The sequence below is a fragment of the Prinia subflava genome, chromosome 18 (assembly GCF_021018805.1).
Source record: "Prinia subflava isolate CZ2003 ecotype Zambia chromosome 18, Cam_Psub_1.2, whole genome shotgun sequence".
NCBI lineage: Eukaryota > Metazoa > Chordata > Aves > Passeriformes > Cisticolidae > Prinia > Prinia subflava.
The window spans coordinates 5,874,723-5,896,396 of NC_086264.1; the positions used below are offsets into that span (position 1 = coordinate 5,874,723).

The following is a 21,674-nucleotide window of genomic DNA, read 5'->3' on the forward strand; positions in this document are numbered from 1 at the left end:
AGGCTTAAAGACATTTGTACTCATCCTGTTTCCTTAGGAAACAATGTTTTTTCTGCCTAACATGGAGTCTGCACTGTGAAAAGATGCTGCCTGAAAAGAAGAATGTTATTTTTATATAATATTCATCTATTTTTGAAGTTTCATGCTGTCAAAACAAACAAGCAACTCACTTATTTCAGCCAGGTTTTCTGTGCAATGTCTAAATACACCCATTGCTTTGGTGAGCTAAATGAAGCTGATGTCTGCTCACCTTGATGCTTAGCAGTTGACAGAAGGATTGCTCTCTTCTGTGGTCTTGTTTTATGGCACAGCTGTTTCAAAATAAGTATTGGGTTCTGTCCCAGCTCCATTTATTTCCTTGTATTCATGGGAGCTCTTCCTTGTGTCAATGCTGTCTGCTTAGTCTTGTTTTAGTGGTTTTCTATATCACTGGTTTTATTGTTTGCTTTTTTTAATACTGGTACTAAAACTATTGATGCAGTAGTTCCACATGATTTTTTAATTTATTTCTAAATGGCACCTTGGGAGAACTGAGATGGTGACACTCATCAATGAGTTCATAGTGTTCATATTGTCTTACCATCATCTAAAATCAGGAGACAAGAGAATTGAGTGGCACTTTGTGGTTGTGAGAATCTAACAGCAGGGTCTTGCCCTGTCACAGATCCTGGAAGCTGTTAGCACTTTGGCATTTTTCTCTAGAAGTCAAAAGCTCCAAAAGCAGTTTGGGAAGAGCACTTGTGGCAGGTCAGTCCGATATCCCCTGAGGAGTTATTGTCAAGGAAGGGAGCATGTCAGTGTCTACGGGATGTGACACGTTTCCTCCCCAAAGGAGAGGAGGGCTTTAGCCCAGCCCCTCAGAGCACCACCCCATGAGATGCAGAATACAGCCCCCAAATGCCATTTGAGGCATTTAGTCCTCTTTTTGGACTTAAAACTTCATTATTAGATCACTATTTTCTGAACAGTCCAGCGAGAGTCTCTGGGCTAAATCCAAGCATGTAAGTTCCTCTGGGATGGGGTTCAGGAGAAACTTATATTCAGGTTGGCAGAGGGCTCAGGCTGGCCAGCTCAAGCTGAAATATCTGTGAAAACAATGGAAGATTTTCACTCAGATTAAAATAATGCATAGCACTTCATTTTCAAACCAACTTGAACTAGCTTTGGGAGGAAAAAAAAGCTATATCTCTTCCAGAAAAAAAAATATTCAGGTTCATTTATTTAAACTAGAAAACAACCTAGAATATAATGCTTAATATTTGAAAATTTTTAAGTTAGAAAGAATTGTCTGGTTTTTAGTTTTCAAGCTGTTACTTCCTCCTTTACCTCTTCATTCATCCATCTTGCTCTTATTAGTTTGGAACTCCTGTATCAAAATTAATTTCAAATTTTTCTTCTGCTTACATCACTTACCTGTGAAATTCTATTTCATATCTGCTAATGAGATCTCTGAATATAATCTGTTTTGCAGAAGAATGTTTAGAGTAGGTGTTAAGCAGTTTATCAGCCTTTGAAAAATCCTAACGTTTTTCCAGCCTTGGTGATCTTAAACCGTTTTTTAAATTAAACATTACACCTTATAAATTGTAAGTCTGCTAGCTCAATCTTCAAATACGAAGCTACAATTTCAGGAAGCCTTAATTGCAAGGACAAAATAAGTAAAATATGCACATATGGCCTGAACACTTAGCCTTCTGGTTAATCTTCTCTATTTATACAAGGTGTTTTCAAAGCGTAATTCAAAATTGTGCATTACAGGAATTTCGCTGTGGGATATTCAGGAGTCACAGGCCATCAAAAATTGCCTTAGTCAGCAGTCCCTGCAGTAGACAGCTTCTCTGTTTTTTCTGTTTACAGCAGTAACTTATAACAAGGAGGAGTAATTTGGTGGTTTTAAGTAAATACTTTTTTTAATGGCTCTGCCTTTCTTCTGAGTTGCAGTTCTTTCAGTCTCACTGCTGTCACCAGAGGCTTTGGGTTATGCCTTCTCTTCAGCACTGCTTGCTCTTTGCAGGCACAGGGAGAGCATAAAATGGTTTGGGATGGAGGGGACCTTAAATCTCATCCAATTCCACCCTGCTGCCACAGTCAGGGGCACCTTCCATTAGACCAGGTCACTCCAAGCCCCATCCAAACTGACCTGGGACACTTCCAGGGATGGGACAGGCACAGCTCCCCTGGACAACTGTGCCAGGGCCTTGCCTCCCTCACAGTTTCTTCCTTGCACCCTTACAACCTGTCATTTGTCATGATTTTTATGAAGTTCAGCATTTTCCTTAATTGTTCTTGTTTTGAAACATTTGGTAGAAGGCAACTTCTTGCTCTGGAAATGAATGCATTTTTGGCTAAGAAACGTGCAGTATGTATGTGTGTGATTGTTGAATATCTTGAAGCTGTGCTAAATATATATTATACTTCTTCTTTATTGCATGTGTTTTGTTCTCAGTTCATGTCTATGTCCCTGTAGTTCTGTAACAGTGCTCCAGCTTTTTTTTTAACCTCTCTGGGTTAACAGCTGCAGGAAACTGCTCCTGATCAGAGGAAGAGAACAGGGATAGGGAAATGTATATATACACCAGAGGCCTTAAAATTGCCTCTCTATGTGCCTGCAAGTCCTGTTCTTTCAACACAATGTTAAATCTGTTGTAATGTGATGTTACCTCTGTCCCGAGGCTCCAAAGCTTAATGAATTCATAGGATGCAGTCAGTCAGGAATTTTGGTATCCAGATTTAAAACCCATGTGGATAAAACCAGATGAGAGATCCCGTTGTGCATCACTGTTTTGGGACAAAGTTTTCTTTTGCACTCTCAAAACAGGTGTATCTGTGTTCGTGCACATGCAGCAGTCTAAGTATGGCTGAACATGTTGCTTGAACAAGGTTGGACTCTGGTCTTGTGATTAATTTATTATTCTGTTTTTAATGTTCCCCAAATTTAGTTTGATTTTATCCCAGTTTATTTAGGCTGCTGAATGGGGGATTATACTGACTTCTCTAATACCTGATGTTGTAAGAAAGTCCCTGTTTTATTTTCTTGTTAGATAATCCTTGCAAAAGTACAGGTCTGTCCCAACATCAGACTATTCCCTTGGTTTTTGAAGTTCAAGTTCTGTTAAATCAGCTTTGGGATCAACTACTACTTTGTACCTAAATATCAGATTAACTCAGATTTGACACACTCAGAAATTTTGAAAATCTGAGTTTCCTCATTCAGTCACCCACTGAACTGATTAAGAGTATAGGCAGGTTGCTTCTAACTTTTTAATATATTTTATTAGCCACTTATTTCAGCTTTTGTCTCAAAATAATCTAGGTTCACCAGTTTTTTTAAGACTTAGCATGGCAGCCTGTGGTGAAGAATTGAGTAAGAAGAAAACAAAGCACAGTCACCATATCCCGCCAGGACAAATATTTGTGGTGCAATCTTGTAAAAAAGACTACTTTTTCTCATTTCACAGACACAGTTTCTTCTGTGTTCTTGGAAAATTAGTTAAAGTCATCCATGTTCCAGATCAAGCTTCGTGTGGGCTAGAAATGCAAAGTATAATGCAGGCTAGTTTCATTTTCACTTAATCTAGCTTTGTGTTTATTTTAAAACTCACCAGCTGAGTGAGACTCAGCACACTCCATCTGCATTTAAATGCATTTGGAAAGATTGCCCACTTTATTGTGAGAAAGGCCTTGTTTACTTGAGTGAAAAGGTTAATTCTCTGTGATAACACATACAACTCCTGGTCCTGGGACTCATCCACTGAGTGTTTGACTGGAGAAGTGAAATCCGCTTTGTTGCAAAGCAACACGTTTCACTGGGGCAAAAATTCCAATTCTGTTAAATCGCTTTCCAATTTTCAGGCTAATAATGTGTTTAATTTACCACAAAACATGGTAAACTGCCTGCAGGATGAGGCTTGATTAGTCATTTAGATTAATTTTATTTGATTTTAATAATTTTTTTTCATTTTAGTGAAATGTATCTGTGATTTTTTTGCTTAAGTTTATTGTTCATTTTCTAGCATGTGATTTTGATGTTTTAATGCTGGCAAAAACTTCTGAGTTCCTGGTTTCTGAAAGGAATGATGGTTTTACTATCTGCTGTGCTAAGCATGGTGCAGACAGGACCTAGAAACCATTAAGGCTTCAAACAATATGTGGATGGTGTGCTGGACACATTCTCCTATTTCTAATTTTTGCTGTAAGCCAAACAGCGCCATGCAGCCGAGATAATTTCCAATAGCATCATCTTTTCCTGAGCTTCCTTGAAGAACCTAAATGGCTTTGCAAGTTTCCTTTCATGGCTTTTTCTTGCTGCTTCAGTGCTAAGTGCTCTGATCATTCCCCAGTCACTCAGATGTGGCATGGAGAGCTGAACATGTAACAGAGCACTCACTGCCGTGTGTGGGGGGATTTCAGGGAGCCCAAACAGCTCACCTTCCCCATTCCCCAGAAAAAGGGACAAGCACATGGTGCTCCCTTCTTCCGAGGGAAGACCAAGGATAGACCAAGGCAAAAGTGAAAGTCTTTAGGTGCATCCCTTGTGGGTGACTTTGTGTCTTTGAAGCATTGGCACAAGTTAGGGCAGTGAGTGGCTTATGATGAGTTGATCCAAAAAGGTGTATTGACCTCTGCTGGTTATCCAGCATTTGAAAAGCAGAGATTGTCAGCTTCATTGGTATTTCTCCCCACCATCACCTTCCTGCATTCTGTTTCCTTTCTTACTGCACAGAGCCAATATTTTTCATCCCATCTCTCCTGGACAGGGAGAGGAAAAAATTGAGAGCTCTTGTTGCAACTTTTAAGGTAAAATTGCAACTACCATTGTATTTCTTGTGGTGATCAGCCTCAAGCAAGCATGGGTGAATGGAGCAGAAAGCCTGCTCTTTGCCAGGCCTATCTTGCTGGGACAAGAGACATCCTGTCCCATGCTGCTGCCTGCCTGCCCCACACTCCCCACAGCTGATTCTTCATCTCACGTCCCCAGTGTCCCAGGCAGAGAGGGGAGGCACTGCCCAGTGCTGGCCAGCCCAGGGTGGCCTCTCATAACCTCTCTCTCTAACTCATCCTCCACCACAGGCCTCCGTGGAGCAGGCTCCCAAGGTCTGCTCCTTCTCTTCATCCCCAGACACATGTTTACTTGCAGATGTAAGCAAAAAAGCTGAAATTTTTGGAAGAACATCCGTGGGAAGCAATTTTCCCCCTGAACTCAGTGTTACTATTTTGACACTATCCCAGGTTAATCTCTGTTTCAACAATGACGTGTGTGGACATTTGTGGGACTGTCTGCTTAGTGTATATGTACAGCTGCCACCTAGAAAATAAACTGTGCAGCTCATAGAAACAGACCTCAGCACACAGAGATGGCAAATCCATAGTTATAATGACAATAATAAGTTTTGTCTAATTCTTCTAAAGTTTAAAGATTTGATACTCACTGAACTGGAACAGCCAAACAAATCTCTCCCACTTAGTTCACATGGTCAATTTTATGTTTTTTCATTATTCATCATTTGGTTCCTTCACTCCTCCATCCTTCTGGAAAACTTTTTTTTTCCAATATGGATATTCTAAGACTTTGTGAGACATAGTATTTTGGGATTTGGAAAAAAAAGACCCTATTAGTTGTATAACACTAGAGAAATGCTGTAAATGAGGAGTGTCTGACAAAGAAATACTTGCTGCTTCTGCTGAAAAATTGTTCAGGCTAATGTGAAAAATCATAGAAATTTTTTAATGCAAGTTCACTGAGGGAAAAGTGTATGTTTCTTTGTGGCTTTAGCCCTCAGGGCTGCTTTTAAAACTACTCAGAGGCTTGTATGGCTATGTACAGCAATTTTAGATAGGTTGTAACATGTCTGGTTTATTAAGAATGGTTTGGGGTCATCGTGTGTGTTTGGCTAATATTGCAGAATTTACACTAAATTTACTGCACTTATTTATGCAAAATATTAAGAGCAGTTTGAATAAAATTGGGGTGATCCTCTGGCGTAATAAGAATTAACTGACTGGGGAAGGTTTGCCATTGAAGCAAAACTAAGAAATCTGGGAATTCAGCCTGACCATGGAAACTACTTCTCTCACCACAAATATGGCATGTACATTTCATGAAACCTGCTTATTACCAAGGGCCAAATTCTGTGGTCCTTATGCAAGCACAGCTTTCACTGGAAGTTCATTGAGGACGGTAGAATTTGGCCCTGAGCTATTTCTTTTCCATATGAAATTACTTCATTTGTAATTTCCTCTTCTTATATTTCTCAGTAACTGCAGAAATGTGAGCTAGTCATTTAATTTCAACTGAGTTAAAGCTTTGAGGACTCTCTGTGAAATTGCAACTTTGTCTTTCGGTGTAATAGAAGAAAGGAGTAAATTTGTGGACGTGATATTTTACTTAGCGGAAAAAACACATATCTGGATAACTGCACAGACAGGAAACCAACGTAAATACGTTAATTTTTCCATCCAAGTAAGATGAGAAAGGTTTGGGGTTTTGAACCAAGGAGCAGTGATTTGGGATGTTACAAACAGCTGAATTAATATGGGACTTCTGGGATGTCTCTGTGAGCACTCTGCAGCCACAAGTTAACGTTGATAAGGTCTGGGTTACTTATGTTACCCCAGCTAATTTGTTTGTGTGGTGCTCAGCCTTGGCTGGTATAGTAGTCCTTTCCCTGAGGCTGAGGAATGAGCCCATCCTGCACTGTATGGTGCCTCATAGACACTTCAGGGAGAAAGGGGAATTGGAGAAAAAGGGATTGGGGCATTGAGGCAAAGGCTGGGATCTAAAGGTGCTGCCACCTCTGTTCATTTTCGTAACTAAACCCATGGTGTGAATTTCGTGGCCTTGGCTTTGTCTTAGCAAATACATTTTAAGCAGCGAGTTTCAGGTTTTAACTGTGAGTTAGCTTTCTTTTCCGGGCTGAATTGCATTACTGATGCTCTTTGAATGTGACTTACCCAAGATTAATTTCTAAATTATATATAAATTGTTTAATCAGCTGCGAAACTTTACAACTTTCAACCTTTCATTTCATTAGCTGTGAGATGAATGTCAATAAAATGCATTTGGAAGGCCAGAGCTTGATGACACACGCAGCAAATGCCGCTGAGGACTCTCTTTCGTTTAATGCAGTAATAATAAACACTTCACAGGCAATATTTCAGCAATCAAGAACACTTTTGCAGGCTTTTCTATCTATATGCGTTTGGCTAAATGACAAAATCGTGAGTTAAAAAAAAGAAAAAGGCTAAAAAATGAGTCAGACTTATTGCCTTAATGTAACCTTCCTGGCTGAAAGCGTATTAATTGGCAGAGTGAATTACCTCAGACTAGAGCAGAGAAAGGCCTCTATTGTGTGATGTGAAACCTATACTCCTTGGCTTGCACGTTCTTTCCTCGGCGTTGTGATCCTTCCCCTCTGATCAGCAGCCTCCAAACCCAGCCTTGCGAGATTTATAACACCTTTCGGTTGGAAGCTCTGTCATTCAGCCCATTTGGACATTAAACCATGTTACTGCAAAGCATTTTGTGGTGAAAAATCCTCCTTCCCGTGCTGAGGCTGCTCCCAGCTTCTTCCCGCATTGCTTCTTCAGCCTTCAAGGGTTAACGTGTGGGAAAACGGGTTGTTATTTCTCCTTTTATATAAGAACTTTGCGTTTGGAGCCCTTGCCAAGAGCAAGATGAGACCCAGGAGCAGCGCCTGCCTCCTTCCCAGCCCTGGGGAGGCTGAGCTGCAGCAGTAACCTTGGATAGCAGTGACCCAATCACCGGCGGGCTGGAGGCACTGGGGCGGTCGCGCGGGGCCTGCGTTCCGTCAAGTGACAGCTCCGTGTAATATGCCTGCCTCGCGGCAAGGGCTCCACCAGTCTCTGGCCCAAAACATTTCATTATCCTCGCTCTCTTTCCAGTCCAGCAATTGCTGAATTGTCGTATCTGAGATGGAAGGGGAAAGCAATGCAATCTTAGGTGAAACAGGCATGGTCACCATCTGTCTTTTGAGAAAAAGAGGCCATAACTTAAGTGTTTCGTGCTCTGCTATCACTTCTTCCTTCTCCTTCCTATGTATTCAAAGAAGGGAATGATCCCTTTTTTCCAGGGGAAGAATTTGGTTTGCAGAAGATGTCTTGCTGATTCTTGGCTGAAAGGAAGTGTAATGAATGGACTGGCAAAACTAACATGAACTTGTAAAAGTCTTCATTGTCTTTTTTTGGATTTGACAAAGGAAAAGCTTAAGAGGACAAATACAGAGAGATTGCACATGAATAAACATGCTATTTCATGCGCGTTGCTGCTGATCAGAGTTAAGTTTAGAATAACAAGGAGGATGAAAGCCCTGGGTTAAATAAGTTCAGTCTGATTTCCCGTAAGCCAGTATCCCATTGGAGCGAGCCTTATTTGCTGCTATAGATGGTTGCTTCTGTGGAGAGAATGAGTCTGAACAGGGCTGAAGACTTGTTGCAACCTTCTCAGAAGGTCTCCCCAGGTCAGGGCTGCGACCGGCAGTGGAAAAGCCGCACGGAAAGCTGGGTTTTGCCACTGTTTCCACTCTATTTGTTCTGTGGATGAATAAATTGAGGGCTGGAGTCTTCACGTCTGTCAGCGTGCCACCTTTGAAGGTCTTCTCACAGAGAAAGAGAAAAATCAACCACATCTTCAAACTGGTCTTAATTGTTACAGGAAGGCTTTCTGAGCAGTTCCAAGACCATCTTTTTCCACTGAGCTTGTATTACAAAATATTTCTGGAATTAGACAGATCAAGAAAAATAATAGCTTTTTTTTTTTTTTTTTTTTTTTTTTTTTTTTTTTTTTTTTTTTTTTCTTTTGTCTTTCACAAGACTTGTACTTTATGTCAAGATGACTTTGAAATGAGCCTGACCCTGTCGTCAGTTTTGAGCTGGCTTTCTTGCTCTGTGAACTGTGACATGCTCAAGTGCTCGGCTCTAAATCAAGGCTGGCAGACCTCCGATTAGCATGCTGGTGTTTGTAACCTCTAGCACTTTGTATCCCCCTTTCCTGCAGGATCTCCTGCCCTCACTGGCACTGGAACCATTGCTGTCACAGTGGATGATGTCAATGACAATGTCCCCACGTTTGCCTTTAACATGTATTTTGCCACTGTTCCGGAGGATGCTCCCACGGGGACAGATATTTTGCTCGTAAACTCCTCGGATGCTGATGCTTCTGCAAATGCTGTTATTAGGTAGGTTGATTACTGTTGCTCCGTGTAATACTGCCTCATATCTTGCCTGAAGATTTCTTTTTCCCCAGTGTCCATCACCAGCATGCCTTAAAGCTGTAAGACAAAGTAGAACAGCTTTATGTGTGTAACTGAATTACTTGGACGCATCTGGGTTGTTTTGTTTTTTTTTTTTTTTGTGCTTTTAGAGTTATATTGAGGACAAATAGAGTTGTGGAGTTACTTTATTTTTTACTGAGTGAAAAACAAACCAGTTTAATTTGCACCTGCACCTACAGTTTGCCTTGCTGCTGCATTCACACCTTTTCATGAAGTGAGCAATTTTCACTGAAAGCAAATGTGCTCCTTGAGTAAAGCTTTGGTCATTTAATGTCTTCAGATTGGCATGAAAATTACCCAAGGTAAGGTAATTAATAGCTTATGCCATTCAGAAAACCAGTAGAAAGCTGGAATCTGGCATTTCTGCACTACATGCCAAAGGGTTTGTGGGGCTCAGTTGATGGAACTTAACTGAGCACTGGGCTGAACACCGGCCGTTCCCAGTTCCACAGATAAGAGTAATGAAGATGCTGAGTGGCAGTGACAAGCTGAAGATTATCCACTGAGGACAAATACATTGCAAAAGGAATGCAAAACAAATTTGTATTAGTTCTTAATCTTAGCACATTTAACTATCGTTAAAACAGTTGCAAACGATCACTGTTTCCCAACTCACAAAGCAGGATGTAAAAGTAGCTTCCTTATTTACCTTTGTTAGTTCACCTCAGTTCCTTCTTCAAAGAGCGTAAGAATACCACCATGTCACTTTTTTTTAAAGTAAAATAAAACAGAACTATTTTATGGCAAAGCAATGTCTATAAAATACTGAAATATTTTCTTTCCAACTAGCTACAAGCCAAAAATAGAAGCTTGATGTTTAGACACCTTTAGATATTTAAAAATGATCCAAAATTACCATTTATTATATTTTGAAACAATTAACCTTTTAATTCTGTTCACTCATAGTCTAAGGAACTATTTCTGGCCAGCTCCTTTATTAAAAAAAAGGAATTCCATGCAAAGCATGAATGACTGTAATGATTGTGTCCCGTAATCAGAAATTATCAGTGTGCTCTTGGATTTCTTCAGCGTGGTTAAATTGCTTTAATATCTCTGCCATTAGTCTTTGTCATTCACTCAGTACTGCATCATAGAATTACTTGATAAAAATATTTTTTCCCTTCATAAGTAGCTATTAAAACGTTGTTTTCAGGTTTTGTTTTACACTCTTTAGGCTCAGGAACAGACTTTGTTTTTCTTGGACAGAACTTGTCCAGATTCAGCATTTAAAGTAGATCTTAAAGTATGAGTGGTATTACAAAACTGGTAAAAGCCTGAAGGACCAGAACATGTACGGTCATCTTGTCAGAGGTGCTGAGCACTCAGAATTCCTTTTCAGTCTTGTTAGAGTCTGTTCAAAATTAAACCTTTGGTTACCAAAAGACATATTTAAAATCCTTGGCTAACATTTTCATGTAAAGTCAAAAAACGCGCTGTGTTTTGAAAGAAATGTTTAATATTCTGCAAAACTGTCACTTGTCCATACATGCCAACTCTTGTTCTCGTGTTTCTGGTGATAACCTGTGAAGTCATTAAAGGAGGGTGATGGGGTTGTAAATGCACACTTGAGCAGTCCTGTTAAAGGCAGCAGACATAAGAGTCAAAAGGCCAGATTTTAAGTGTTTGGATCAAATTCCTTTTTCTCCACTTGCCACCATTAGAGTTTCAAGGGTGGTGTTTGTTTTTTTTTTTTTTTTTTTGGTTTTGGTTCTGTTTAGTTTATTTTGGGTTGAGTTTGGATTTTTTGTAGTTATATTGAGACACATGGACACTGTCTAGTAGGTTTACATGCAGATATAATTCAGAATATCTTACGACAAATGTAATACGTCTTTATTATTTACATTTTTATAAAAGAAATAAATTCATGGTGTCTTTCCAGTGCTCACATTTGAGCCAATATATATATGTGGAAACACAGAAGAAAAAGTTTCCGTGTCTGCCATACCCCACTCAGGGTTAAATCACTGCAAATCACAGATGAAATGTGCCTGGTGTTGCTGTTTAGGGAGATTTAAGTGGTGCTTTAGGCTTTTTGCACATTCTTTCTATTCTAGGTGCCTATTGCTATGGCTGGAGAATAATTGCATATGGCCATCACATTATATCATAATTAAGCAATTAAAGTGTGCTTGTGGCGTTGTGTAGAGATTAATGACTGAGCAGGAGAAGTTGCCACAGCTTGTTACATAGGCTGGCTCTCAACTCTCTCAGTGCAGCTTCTGGGCTGTGTTATTACTGCTGTCATAACCTGTTCTGGTCTTAAAGAGGTGAAGATAGGAATATTAATCTCTTTCATTAAAGCCACTTTGTTCTAAATCCTTCATAGAATCATACCTCAGGAAAGCTGCTACTGTGCTCTGGCAGAGGAGCAATGCTAACCACATTGGGTTATGATATTGGATGTGAGAATTCATCATTTGAGCCAGTGTTTGTTTCCATTGTTTTCTCAAAAATCCATTATCTGAATTATTTAAAAAGGTAATATTAACAAAGTACCTTTAAAAATACATCTTTGAGATTCATTCTGTATGAACACCATTGGGTAAGCATTCCAAGAGAATGGACAAACTCAGCGTGGTAGGAAGCCAGAAGTTCTACAACATGCCTGCAGTGAGCACATAGTCAGTTCTTATCAGATCACAGGGGGATGAGTGCACATTCACCCACCGAGGGTCCAACTCTGGTCCCAATTAGTCTCTCTTAACAGAGCTCTGTGGTTACTAATTTGCTATGAGTTACTGTAAATTAACATTGAAATCTTGAATAGCAAAACTTGGCTTCAGGAAACAATATGGATCTTAAATGTACATTTTAGTTTGTAAAACTGTCATCTTTTCATTTCAAAAAACAGTACTGTTTCTAATTATATTCTGCAGGTTGAGTTAAGAGGTTCATCAGGTTATTTTTGGAGTAACAGTTAATGCATTAGCCTTGGGAAATCAGCACTAGAGGATGCCTCCAGCTGGCATTTTTGAGAGTATGTCCAATAGTATCTTCAAACATCCAAAGGCTCAGTCAGCTCATGTATTAGAAATCTGTGTTAAGCAGCTGTGCTTGGAAATCCCCAGAAATGTCATTTATGACAGGCCTTGAAATTTGAAAAAGTAAAATAGTGAAGACAGATGGAGAGTCAGAAGAAAATCTGACTGTCTGTATGGATACCCGTCAGCATGGAAGTCTGAAAAGTACAGAAAAGGGTTATTATCCCAAGGGAGCAGGCTGCCTTTTGAAATACTAATCCAGTTTTCCTTCCTTGGTTTTCCTCTCCAACAGCTACAGGCTTACGGGCGGCAATTCACAGTTCACCATCAACCCTTCCACGGGACAGATCATCACCAGCGCGCTCCTGGACCGAGAGGCCAGGGAGAACTACACCCTGGTGGTGGTGGCGAGCGACGGCGGCTCGCCCCGGGCGCTCTCCAGCTCCGCCAGCGTGCTCGTGTCCGTGGCCGACGTCAACGACAACCCGCCCAAATTCCAGCACCACCCCTACGTCACCCACGTCCCCTCGCCCACCTCCTCAGGTAACCCGATCACTGGCAGGGCTTGGGATAAAGGCACTTCCATAAACAGAGAAGCGTGGAATGGTGTGGGTTGGAAGGGACTTTAAAGATCATCCAGTAGTGACCCGCCTGCCATGGGCACGGACATCTTCCACTAAATCAGATTGCTCAAAGTCCCATCTCAATCTGGCCTTGAACACTTCCAGGGATGGGCATTCACAGCTTCTCTGGGCAACATCTTAATGAAATGCAAAGCTGTACCACCAGAAGTGTTCCTGAGATATTCCTCTGCAGCTGTTATCCTGGTATTCTCTTTGTGCTGCATGGGAACAAGGAATAACAAACCTCAATTTACTGTCCACAATTTAGCAGATTTTTTCTATTGTGTTCCTCCCATCCAAATTCAATAATATTGAATTAGTTACATAAAGTAGACATACTGTAAATGATCACTCACTCAAAAAAGTTATTATTTTGACAGGGTTAGGAAGACAATGGCCTGTCTTTGTTTCTGAAAGTCTCCTCTGAGCAACTCCTATACAGGATTTTGACAACCTCTTCCAAAAATGCCGTGTCTATGTCAGATGTTAATTATATTGCCTTTCCTTGAGCCAAGTGGTGAAGTAAAATAAAATAAAAGTACTCAAGAAACAGTCTTACTTTTCTGGAGCCTACACCCAAATTAAAGTTACTTCACTCAGTACAGGAGTTAGTTTCTGGTTCAGTTCATGTTCTGTGTTTTCACATACATACACATACATGGATATGTGATGCCTACAAAGGGGATTGCATGACAAATGGTTTATAAAATAATTTTTCTTTTAACAGAAAAAAAACGCTTATTTCCATGTCTTGGATTTTGTCTCTTAATTTTAAACAATTGGAAATACTTCTCCTTTTTATGGAAGAATGGCTTTGTTTACAATTCTTCTCTGTTTCCAGAACAACATTATGAAACTGTTTTATTATTGCATTGGTGAAACTTGATGTAATCTGACTAGTGCCTTTATCTGGTGTTTTTTGAGGTGTTTCTTTAAATTTGTAACACGAGGAGCATGCATAGGTTACCCTGATGTTTTCTGGCAATATATTTTTGAGTGTTTTTTGTATGAAACCTCTTATAACTGGAAACCTAAGCTACGTTTACTCTGGTTTTAACTTATCAAAAACCTAGGGGTGTATCCACTTTTCTTATTTACAACTTTCTTTTCTTTTTTGTATTTTTAATCGAGTTTAAAAAGGAGAACTAGTAATAATACTGATATTATAATTTGAATAACTGAAGCACAAAGTCTTCATTTCTTCCTGTCCCATTTCTCGCAGGGGTTTGAATACTGTTCTTGTCTAAATATTCCTGCCTCTGGAGTACAAATCACTGCACATGACAAATAGTGACATGAAGTATAGTTTTAAGGGATGCTGTCAAAGTCATTCCTGCCTGTAAATGATTTTCCCTCAAGAGACTGAAAACAGCATGATATTTATACAAAACTGGATATTTCCTAAATTTTAGTAACAGTAAAATGTGAACAGTGTTCTGCAAATTGGTTGGACAGTGACAAATTTGAAAGACATGCCATGCAGCAGATCTGTAACATTTGGTGAGGAAGAACATCCTGGGTTCTCCTTGAAAAGAAGGTTCTCCGTGCCTCTGCTGGGCAAATGTAGAGGATAATGCAAATGGTGCCCATACAGTCAAGCTTATTGTGAAGCATAAATTCAAAAGACCTGAAAAGTCTCAGTGTAATCATGTTATTGTACTAGTGTGCAGTAGTTCTGTATTTCTGTTTTACCAGTGTGCTTTTAAAAATGCAGTCCTCTTAGTCACTGTCCTTGAAATACTCTTAGAAAATTAGAAGTAAGGGGCTAGTGGGGAGAAAGGAGTAGCACCTGGAGAATAGGAAGAGAAGGATTGCAAGGGACTGTGGTGTAGGGTAAATGTCCATGGATGCTGCCTGTGCATTTATGTAACCTTAATAGTTCTTGAATTCCAGTTTGGAGGGTTTTTTTGTGGATAAATAGGCTAAGAGTAATTTTAAAAATCAAAACAGCATTCAGTCTTACTGGGTTTATGGTTTTAATTGTGTGGATATTCTAGAAGAAGAATGCTACTGTCCAAAAGGCTGCAGGTCTGTTTCTTGGTTACTGAGATTGATGCCTGAAGTTTTAGCTTTCATGTTTTTCAGATTCTGTGCTACCTAGGGGTTCAGTTCTGAGCCTCATATTAAGTGTTAGTAAGCTCTTTTCACAGAGTAAGTAGACAAAATAAATCCTTTTCCTGCTGAAGACCACGGACAACTTTCAGGCCCAAAAGTATAAACGACAGTGGACTGAAGAGAGAAACAAGAAGGACGGGACCTCACGACCTGAGACTGTGGTTGGACAGTTGGGCCCCAATATGCAAATGGACCCAAAGTGTGAGACCTCATGACCTGTTGTCCCTTTTGTGACTATTTTTGGTCCACCTTGGGTGTAGCCCTGATCAGGCTCTTGTCTTGCCCAAGGTGTACCCTAAAAGCCTTTCAATAAATATCTACTTAATTATCTAGATCTGTCCAGTCTCTGTTTCAGGTCAGCCTTCCCCAAGGCTCAGTTGTTTTTTTTTGGCATCCCCTATCACCCCCAAAATGAGGCAGAACAGAATCAAAAAAACATGAAAGCTAAAACTGAAGGCATTAAGATCTGTACGTCCATCTTCTGAATGCAGTGTCCTATTTTTCAACTCAACATTTTCTGGTTGGGTGCATGTCTTGTGGACTCACAGACTCACCTATCCCTTGCTGAACTCATTTTTTTTGTGAAAAAAGCAGATCATTTTCAGGACGGTGTGAGGAGAGCATGGTGCTCCAGGATGTGCTTCCGAGTGAAAGGCTGGCATCATGTTTCTCACAGTCAGTGCATTCATTAAAGGACTGACCTAGCTTTGTTCTCTATTTCAGGCTCATTCGTGTTTGCTGTGACTGTCACCGATGCAGATGCTGGCTCCAATGCCGAGCTCCATTATTCCCTCGTGGGGAAGAACTCTGAGAAATTCCACATTGATCCAGCACGGGGGGCAATCCTGGCTGCAAAACCACTGGTGGGAGAGTCCGAAGTCACCATTTCTGTTCACGTGAGGGATAGCGGCCGGTACCCCAAGACAGACTCTACCACTGTCACCGTCAGGTTTGTGGACAAAGCCGAATTTCCTCGTGTCCAGGCGGAGCAGGAGACCTTCACCTTCCCTGAAAACCAAGCAGTTGGGACACTTGTCACCACTGTCTCTGGATCTTCAGCCAGAGGAGGCTCCTTGTCCTATTACATCGCCAGTGGTAACGTGGGCAGCACCTTCCTGGTAGACCAGGTGACAGGACAGCTTTCTGTTGGGAGGGCTTTAGATTTTGAAGCTGTACAGAAATATGTTGTGTGGATTGAGGCCAGAGACACAGGCTTTCCCCCCTTTTCCTCATACAAGAAATTGGAAGTATCGGTGATTGACGTCAATGATAACGTGCCAGAGTTTGAGCAAGATCCCTTCATTGCAGAAATAGCAGAAAACCTGTCCCCACGGAAGATCCTGACGGTGGCTGCTGTCGACAGAGACAGTGGTCTAAATGGACAGCTAAATTATGAAATAATTGAGGGCAATACCGAAAACAGTTTCAGTATCAATCGAGCCACTGGTGAGATCAGAAGTGTCCGGCCCTTGGACAGGGAGAAACTGTCTCAGTACACACTAACCATAAAAGCTTCGGATAAAGGCACTCCGCTCCAGAGCACAACTGTCAAAGTTATCATTAATATTCTAGATGAAAATGACAATGCTCCAAGGTTTTCACAGATATTCAGTGCTTCTGTGCCTGAAAACGCACCTCTGGGTTTTACAGTAACGCGAGTGACAACATCAGATGAGGACATTGGGGTGAACGCGGTCAGCAGGTATTCCATAAGGGACACCAGTCTCCCGTTTACCATAAATCCCAGCACCGGGGACATCACCATCAGCAGACCACTGAACAGGGAGGACACCGACCGCTACAGAATCAGGGTCTCTGCGCATGACTCGGGGTGGACGGTGAGCACAGATGTCACCATATTTGTCACAGATATCAATGACAATGCCCCACGATTTACAAAAACATCCTATTACCTGGAGTGTCCCGAGCTTCCTGGGATTGGGCTAAAGGTCACCCAGGTTTCAGCCACCGATCCAGATGAAGGGTCCAATGGTCAAGTCTTCTATTTCATAAAATCCCAGTCCGAGTTCTTCCGCATTAACGCAACCACGGGAGAGATTTTCAACAAGCAGTACTTAAGGTACCAAAACTCCAGCGGTTCCAGCAATGTCAACATCAATAGGCACAGCTTCATCGTGACATCATCAGACCGGGGCAGTCCCCCGTTAGTGAGTGAGACCACTGTCACCATAAACATAGTAGACAGCAATGACAATGCACCCCTTTTCCTCGCTCCTAAATATTTCACTCCTGTTACTAAGAACGTAAGGGTTGGCACAAATTTGATTAAAGTTACTGCAGTAGATGACAAGGACTTTGGCTTGAATTCTGAAGTGGAGTACTTCATCTCTGATGAGAGCAAAACTAATAAATTCAGACTGGACAGGAGTACAGGCTGGATTTCTGTGTCATCTTCACTAATGGGTGATTTGAACAGAAACTTCCTGTTTAAAGTGAAAGCCAAAGACAAGGGTAATCCCCCACTCTCATCTGAGGTAGCTGTTGAAATAGTAGTGACAGAAGAAAATTACCATACACCTGAGTTTTCCCAGAGCCGTATGAGTGTTACTGTCCCAGAGAGCTACTCTGTTGGAACAGTGGTCAGGACGGTTTCTGCACGTGACAGAGATGCTGCTATGAATGGATTAATCAGATACAACATTTCCTCTGGAAATGAAGCTGGACTCTTTGCTATTAATACAACCACTGGTACACTGACACTTGCCAAACCACTTGATTTTGAGTTACACCAAAAGCACGAGCTGGTTGTTGCTGCCACAGATGGAGGGTGGGTGTCCCGAACAGGCTACTGTGGTGTCACTGTTAATGTCATTGATGTCAATGATAACTCCCCAGCATTCAGCCCTGAGGAGTACTTTCCCACTGTGTTAGAAAATGCCCCCAGTGGGACTACTGTGATTTGTTTAAACGCCACTGATGCTGACTCTGGATCTAACGCTGTGATTGCGTATGCCATCCAGTCCTCAGACAGCGACCTCTTTGTCATTGACCCCAACACGGGAACCATCACCACACAGGGATTTTTAGATTATGAAACAAAGCAGAGTTACCATTTAACAGTAAAGGCCTTTAATGTTCCAGATGAAGAGAGGTGCAGCTTTGCCACTGTCAACATCCAGTTAGAAGGGACAAATGAATATGTGCCCCGTTTTGTGTCCAAGCTTTATTATTTTGAGGTTTCAGAGGCAGCCTCCAAAGGTACTGTTGTAGGTGAAGTTTTTGCAAGTGATCGTGATATGGGAATTGATGGAGAAGTCCACTACCTCATCTTTGGCAACAGTAGAAAGAAGGGCTTCCAGATTAATGAGAAAAGTGGTCAGATCTACGTTTCAGGACCTCTTGACAGAGAAAAAGAAGAACGAATCTCTTTGAAAGTCCTTGCAAAAAATTTGGGGAGTATCCGTGGTGCAGATATAGATGAAGTAACTGTTAATATCACAATCTTGGATGCCAATGATCCTCCTGTTTTTACCTTGGGAACCTACAATATACGGATCAGCGAGGGTGTTCCTCCAGGCACCCATGTCACGTTTGTCAGTGCCTTTGATTCAGATTCTGTCCCCAGCTGGAGCAGGTTTTCCTATTTCATCGGGTCTGGCAACGAGAACAGCGCCTTTTCCATCAACCCACAGACAGGGCAGGTGACGGTCACTGCAGAGCTGGATCGAGAAACGCTGCCTGTCTACAACCTGTCTGTGCTGGCCATCGATTCGGGAACGCCGTCTGCGACAGGAAGTGCCTCTCTGTTGGTAACTTTGGAAGATATCAACGACAACGGCCCTACCTTGTCCACCAGCCAAGGAGAAGTCCTAGAGAATAACCGTGCAGGAACTCTAGTGATGACACTTCAGTCATCAGATCCTGATCTCCCTCCCAATCAAGGTCCTTTTACATATTACTTGCTCAGCACTGGCCCGGCCACCAGCTACTTCAGCCTCAGCACCTCTGGAGTCCTGACAACAACAAGGGAGATTGACAGGGAGCAAATCAGCGATTTCTACCTCTCCGTGATTACGAGAGACTCTGGTGTTCCTCAGATGTCTTCCACAGGAACTGTGCAGATCAAGGTAATAGACCAAAACGACAACCCATCTCAGCCCAGAACAGTAGAAATCTTTGTTCATTATTATGGCAACCTCTTCCCAGGTGGAATTTTGGGCAATGTAAAGCCGCAGGATCCAGACGTGCTAGACAGCTTCCAATGCTCCCTCACCTCAGGAGTCACCAGCCTTTTCAGCATTCCTGGGGGCACCTGTGAGCTGCACTCGCAGGCGAGGTCCACGGATGGCACGTTTGACCTGGCTGTCCTCAGCAATGATGGGCTGCACGGAGCCGTCACCAGCAGCGTCCGGATCTTCTTCGCGGGCTTCAGCAACACCACCATCGACAACAGCGTCCTCCTTCGCCTGAGCGCGCACAGCGTGCGGGACTTCCTGACCAACCACTACCTGCACTTCCTGCGCATCGCCAGCTCCCAGCTGACGGGGCTGGGCACGGCCGTCCAGCTCTACGGGCTGTACGAGGACAGCAACCACACCTTCCTGATGGCGGCCGTCAAGCGAGGCAACAACCAGTACGTGAACCCCAGCGGCGTGGCCACCTTCTTCGAGAGCATCAAGGACATCCTCTTCCGCCAGAGCGGGGTGCGGGTGGAGGCTGTGGACCACGACTGGTGCCTGCAGGGCCCCTGCCAGAACGGAGGGAGCTGCCTGAGGAGGCTGGCGGTGGGCCCGGCGCTGCGGACCCACGAGAGCGTCCCTGTCATCATCGTGGCCAACGAGCCCCTGCGGCCCTTCGTGTGCAGGTGCCTGCCGGGCTATGAGGGCAGCCTGTGCGAGACCGACATCGACGAGTGCCTCCCGGCACCCTGCCACAACGGCGGCACCTGCCACAACCTGGTGGGGGGCTTCTCCTGCAGCTGCCCGGAGGGTTTCACCGGCATGGCTTGCGAGAGGGACGTCAACGAGTGCCTTTCCAACCCCTGCAAAAACGGTGCTGCCTGCCAGAACTTCCCAGGAAGCTTCAACTGCGTTTGTAAAACCGGGTACACAGGTACGCTTTTACTGCTCCATACCTCACAGTCCAGAGAAATGGCAAGAGTGTGGAGATGTGCCTTCTTAGCCCAAGATTGTCTGAATGCAAGCATCCCCAGTAGACGAAGGGGTCATACAAAATGAGATATTAATAATGTGAAACCTCAGAAGACCAGGTGTCCGCAATACTGTTTTATTTTAGCTCTCTCCCAAGGCAAATCTCACTTACCTGATTTGCATTAGAACAGAAAGATTTTTGCGAGAGCTATTTAAATTTTTTAGATGTGTGGAAACCATTTCCAGTGCTTAAGTATGATTTTTCTGTACATGTTATTGTTATGCACATTGTGGGAGCATTTCAAGTCTGCTAGAAGTGTGCCAAGCAAGAAAATCAGCCTCTGCCCCAAATTGCTTGCAGGACAGAAAACAGATGAAGGATATTCTGGGAAAAAACAGAATTCAGGCAAAATGGTCAACCTCTCTGTTCTGTATTTTGTCCCTTTGTCATTTATTTTTTTCATTAAGCACGGAAATGTTTTCAGCATTCCTATCCCTTCTGAGTATTTTTTCTCTGATATTTATTACACATTCAAACACAGCAGCATTGTAACCCTAGAAAAGCAGGCTGGTCTTTGCTTCTGCCATAAGTAGGATATTGGAGGAAGGTCTGAATAATTTTAGTGCTTATATCCACTTTTTATAGAAATCAGGAAAAAAAATCTAACCAGAGAAGATTAAGTAAGGCTTTCAGTGCCTTTTCTAAGGAGTATTTCTGTATTGCAGAGGCCCCAGGGCCGCCCAGCTCAGCACAGCTGTGTCCACTCTGGTGTGGGACTTGCCACCACCACCACCACAACTCACCTGTAACCCATGCAGGGATCAGGGGACCTACTGTTCCTTTGGGATTTTTTACTTAAAGCAGATCAGTACAGGAGTGAATGGAGGAGAGAGTTAATTAATTTCAAAGTAAAGGTTTAACGATTTAAATCACAGCTGCAGCAGTGGATACATGGTCAGTGCAGTATCAAGGATGCTGATGAGATCTTCTGCATGAACCTCACAAATATGCTCATGAGCCTCAGGTCAGGAGCAATTGCTGTTAATTGACAAGCAGTTCTAATTAAGTCACCAATCCAGGATTTAATTTCGTGTTGTATTAGCACATCAAATTATTTTGCCAGGAGCGTAGCAAAATAATTCTAGGCCATCTATGCCCTGTAACTCTTGAGATCATTAGCAGCAGAGGGTACATGGGCATGTGTTTGCTGTTGCAGTGAAGCAAACACTTCATTAGCTCCAGCAGCAAACTACAGTGTATGCCTCTAGACTGTAATTTGAAACATTTATGAAGCATACAGCTGATTTCTTCTGGTATTAAAACTTGTACCTTAATGCTCAACCCTTATGTCAGCTAAAAATCTGCATGTGACAAGTTCAAAAAAAAGATGAGTATTTTTACTAAGGGAATGTGATGAGAGACTCTTAGACTTTGAAGTGTTGGATTTCTTTCATGCCATGAATTAAATGTGGCATCTGATAGGAGCTTTCTTAAACTCCTTGTCAACACAAATAACCTTAAAACAGACTGCCACTGAGGCAGACGTTTCT

The 21,674-nt window shown here is 42.2% G+C and overlaps 1 protein-coding gene across 1 annotated transcript in view; it reads left to right on the forward strand.

The window, feature by feature from the left end:
* FAT4 (FAT atypical cadherin 4) overlaps positions 1-21,674 on the forward strand; it is a 123,527-nt gene that overhangs the window by 78,273 nt on the left and 23,580 nt on the right. Inside the window, exons 7-9 of the mRNA XM_063414989.1 lie at positions 9,014-9,194; positions 12,567-12,817; positions 15,736-20,085. Coding sequence (XP_063271059.1) covers positions 9,014-9,194; positions 12,567-12,817; positions 15,736-20,085 — 4,782 coding nt within the window. The remainder of the gene's footprint in view (positions 1-9,013; positions 9,195-12,566; positions 12,818-15,735; positions 20,086-21,674) is intronic.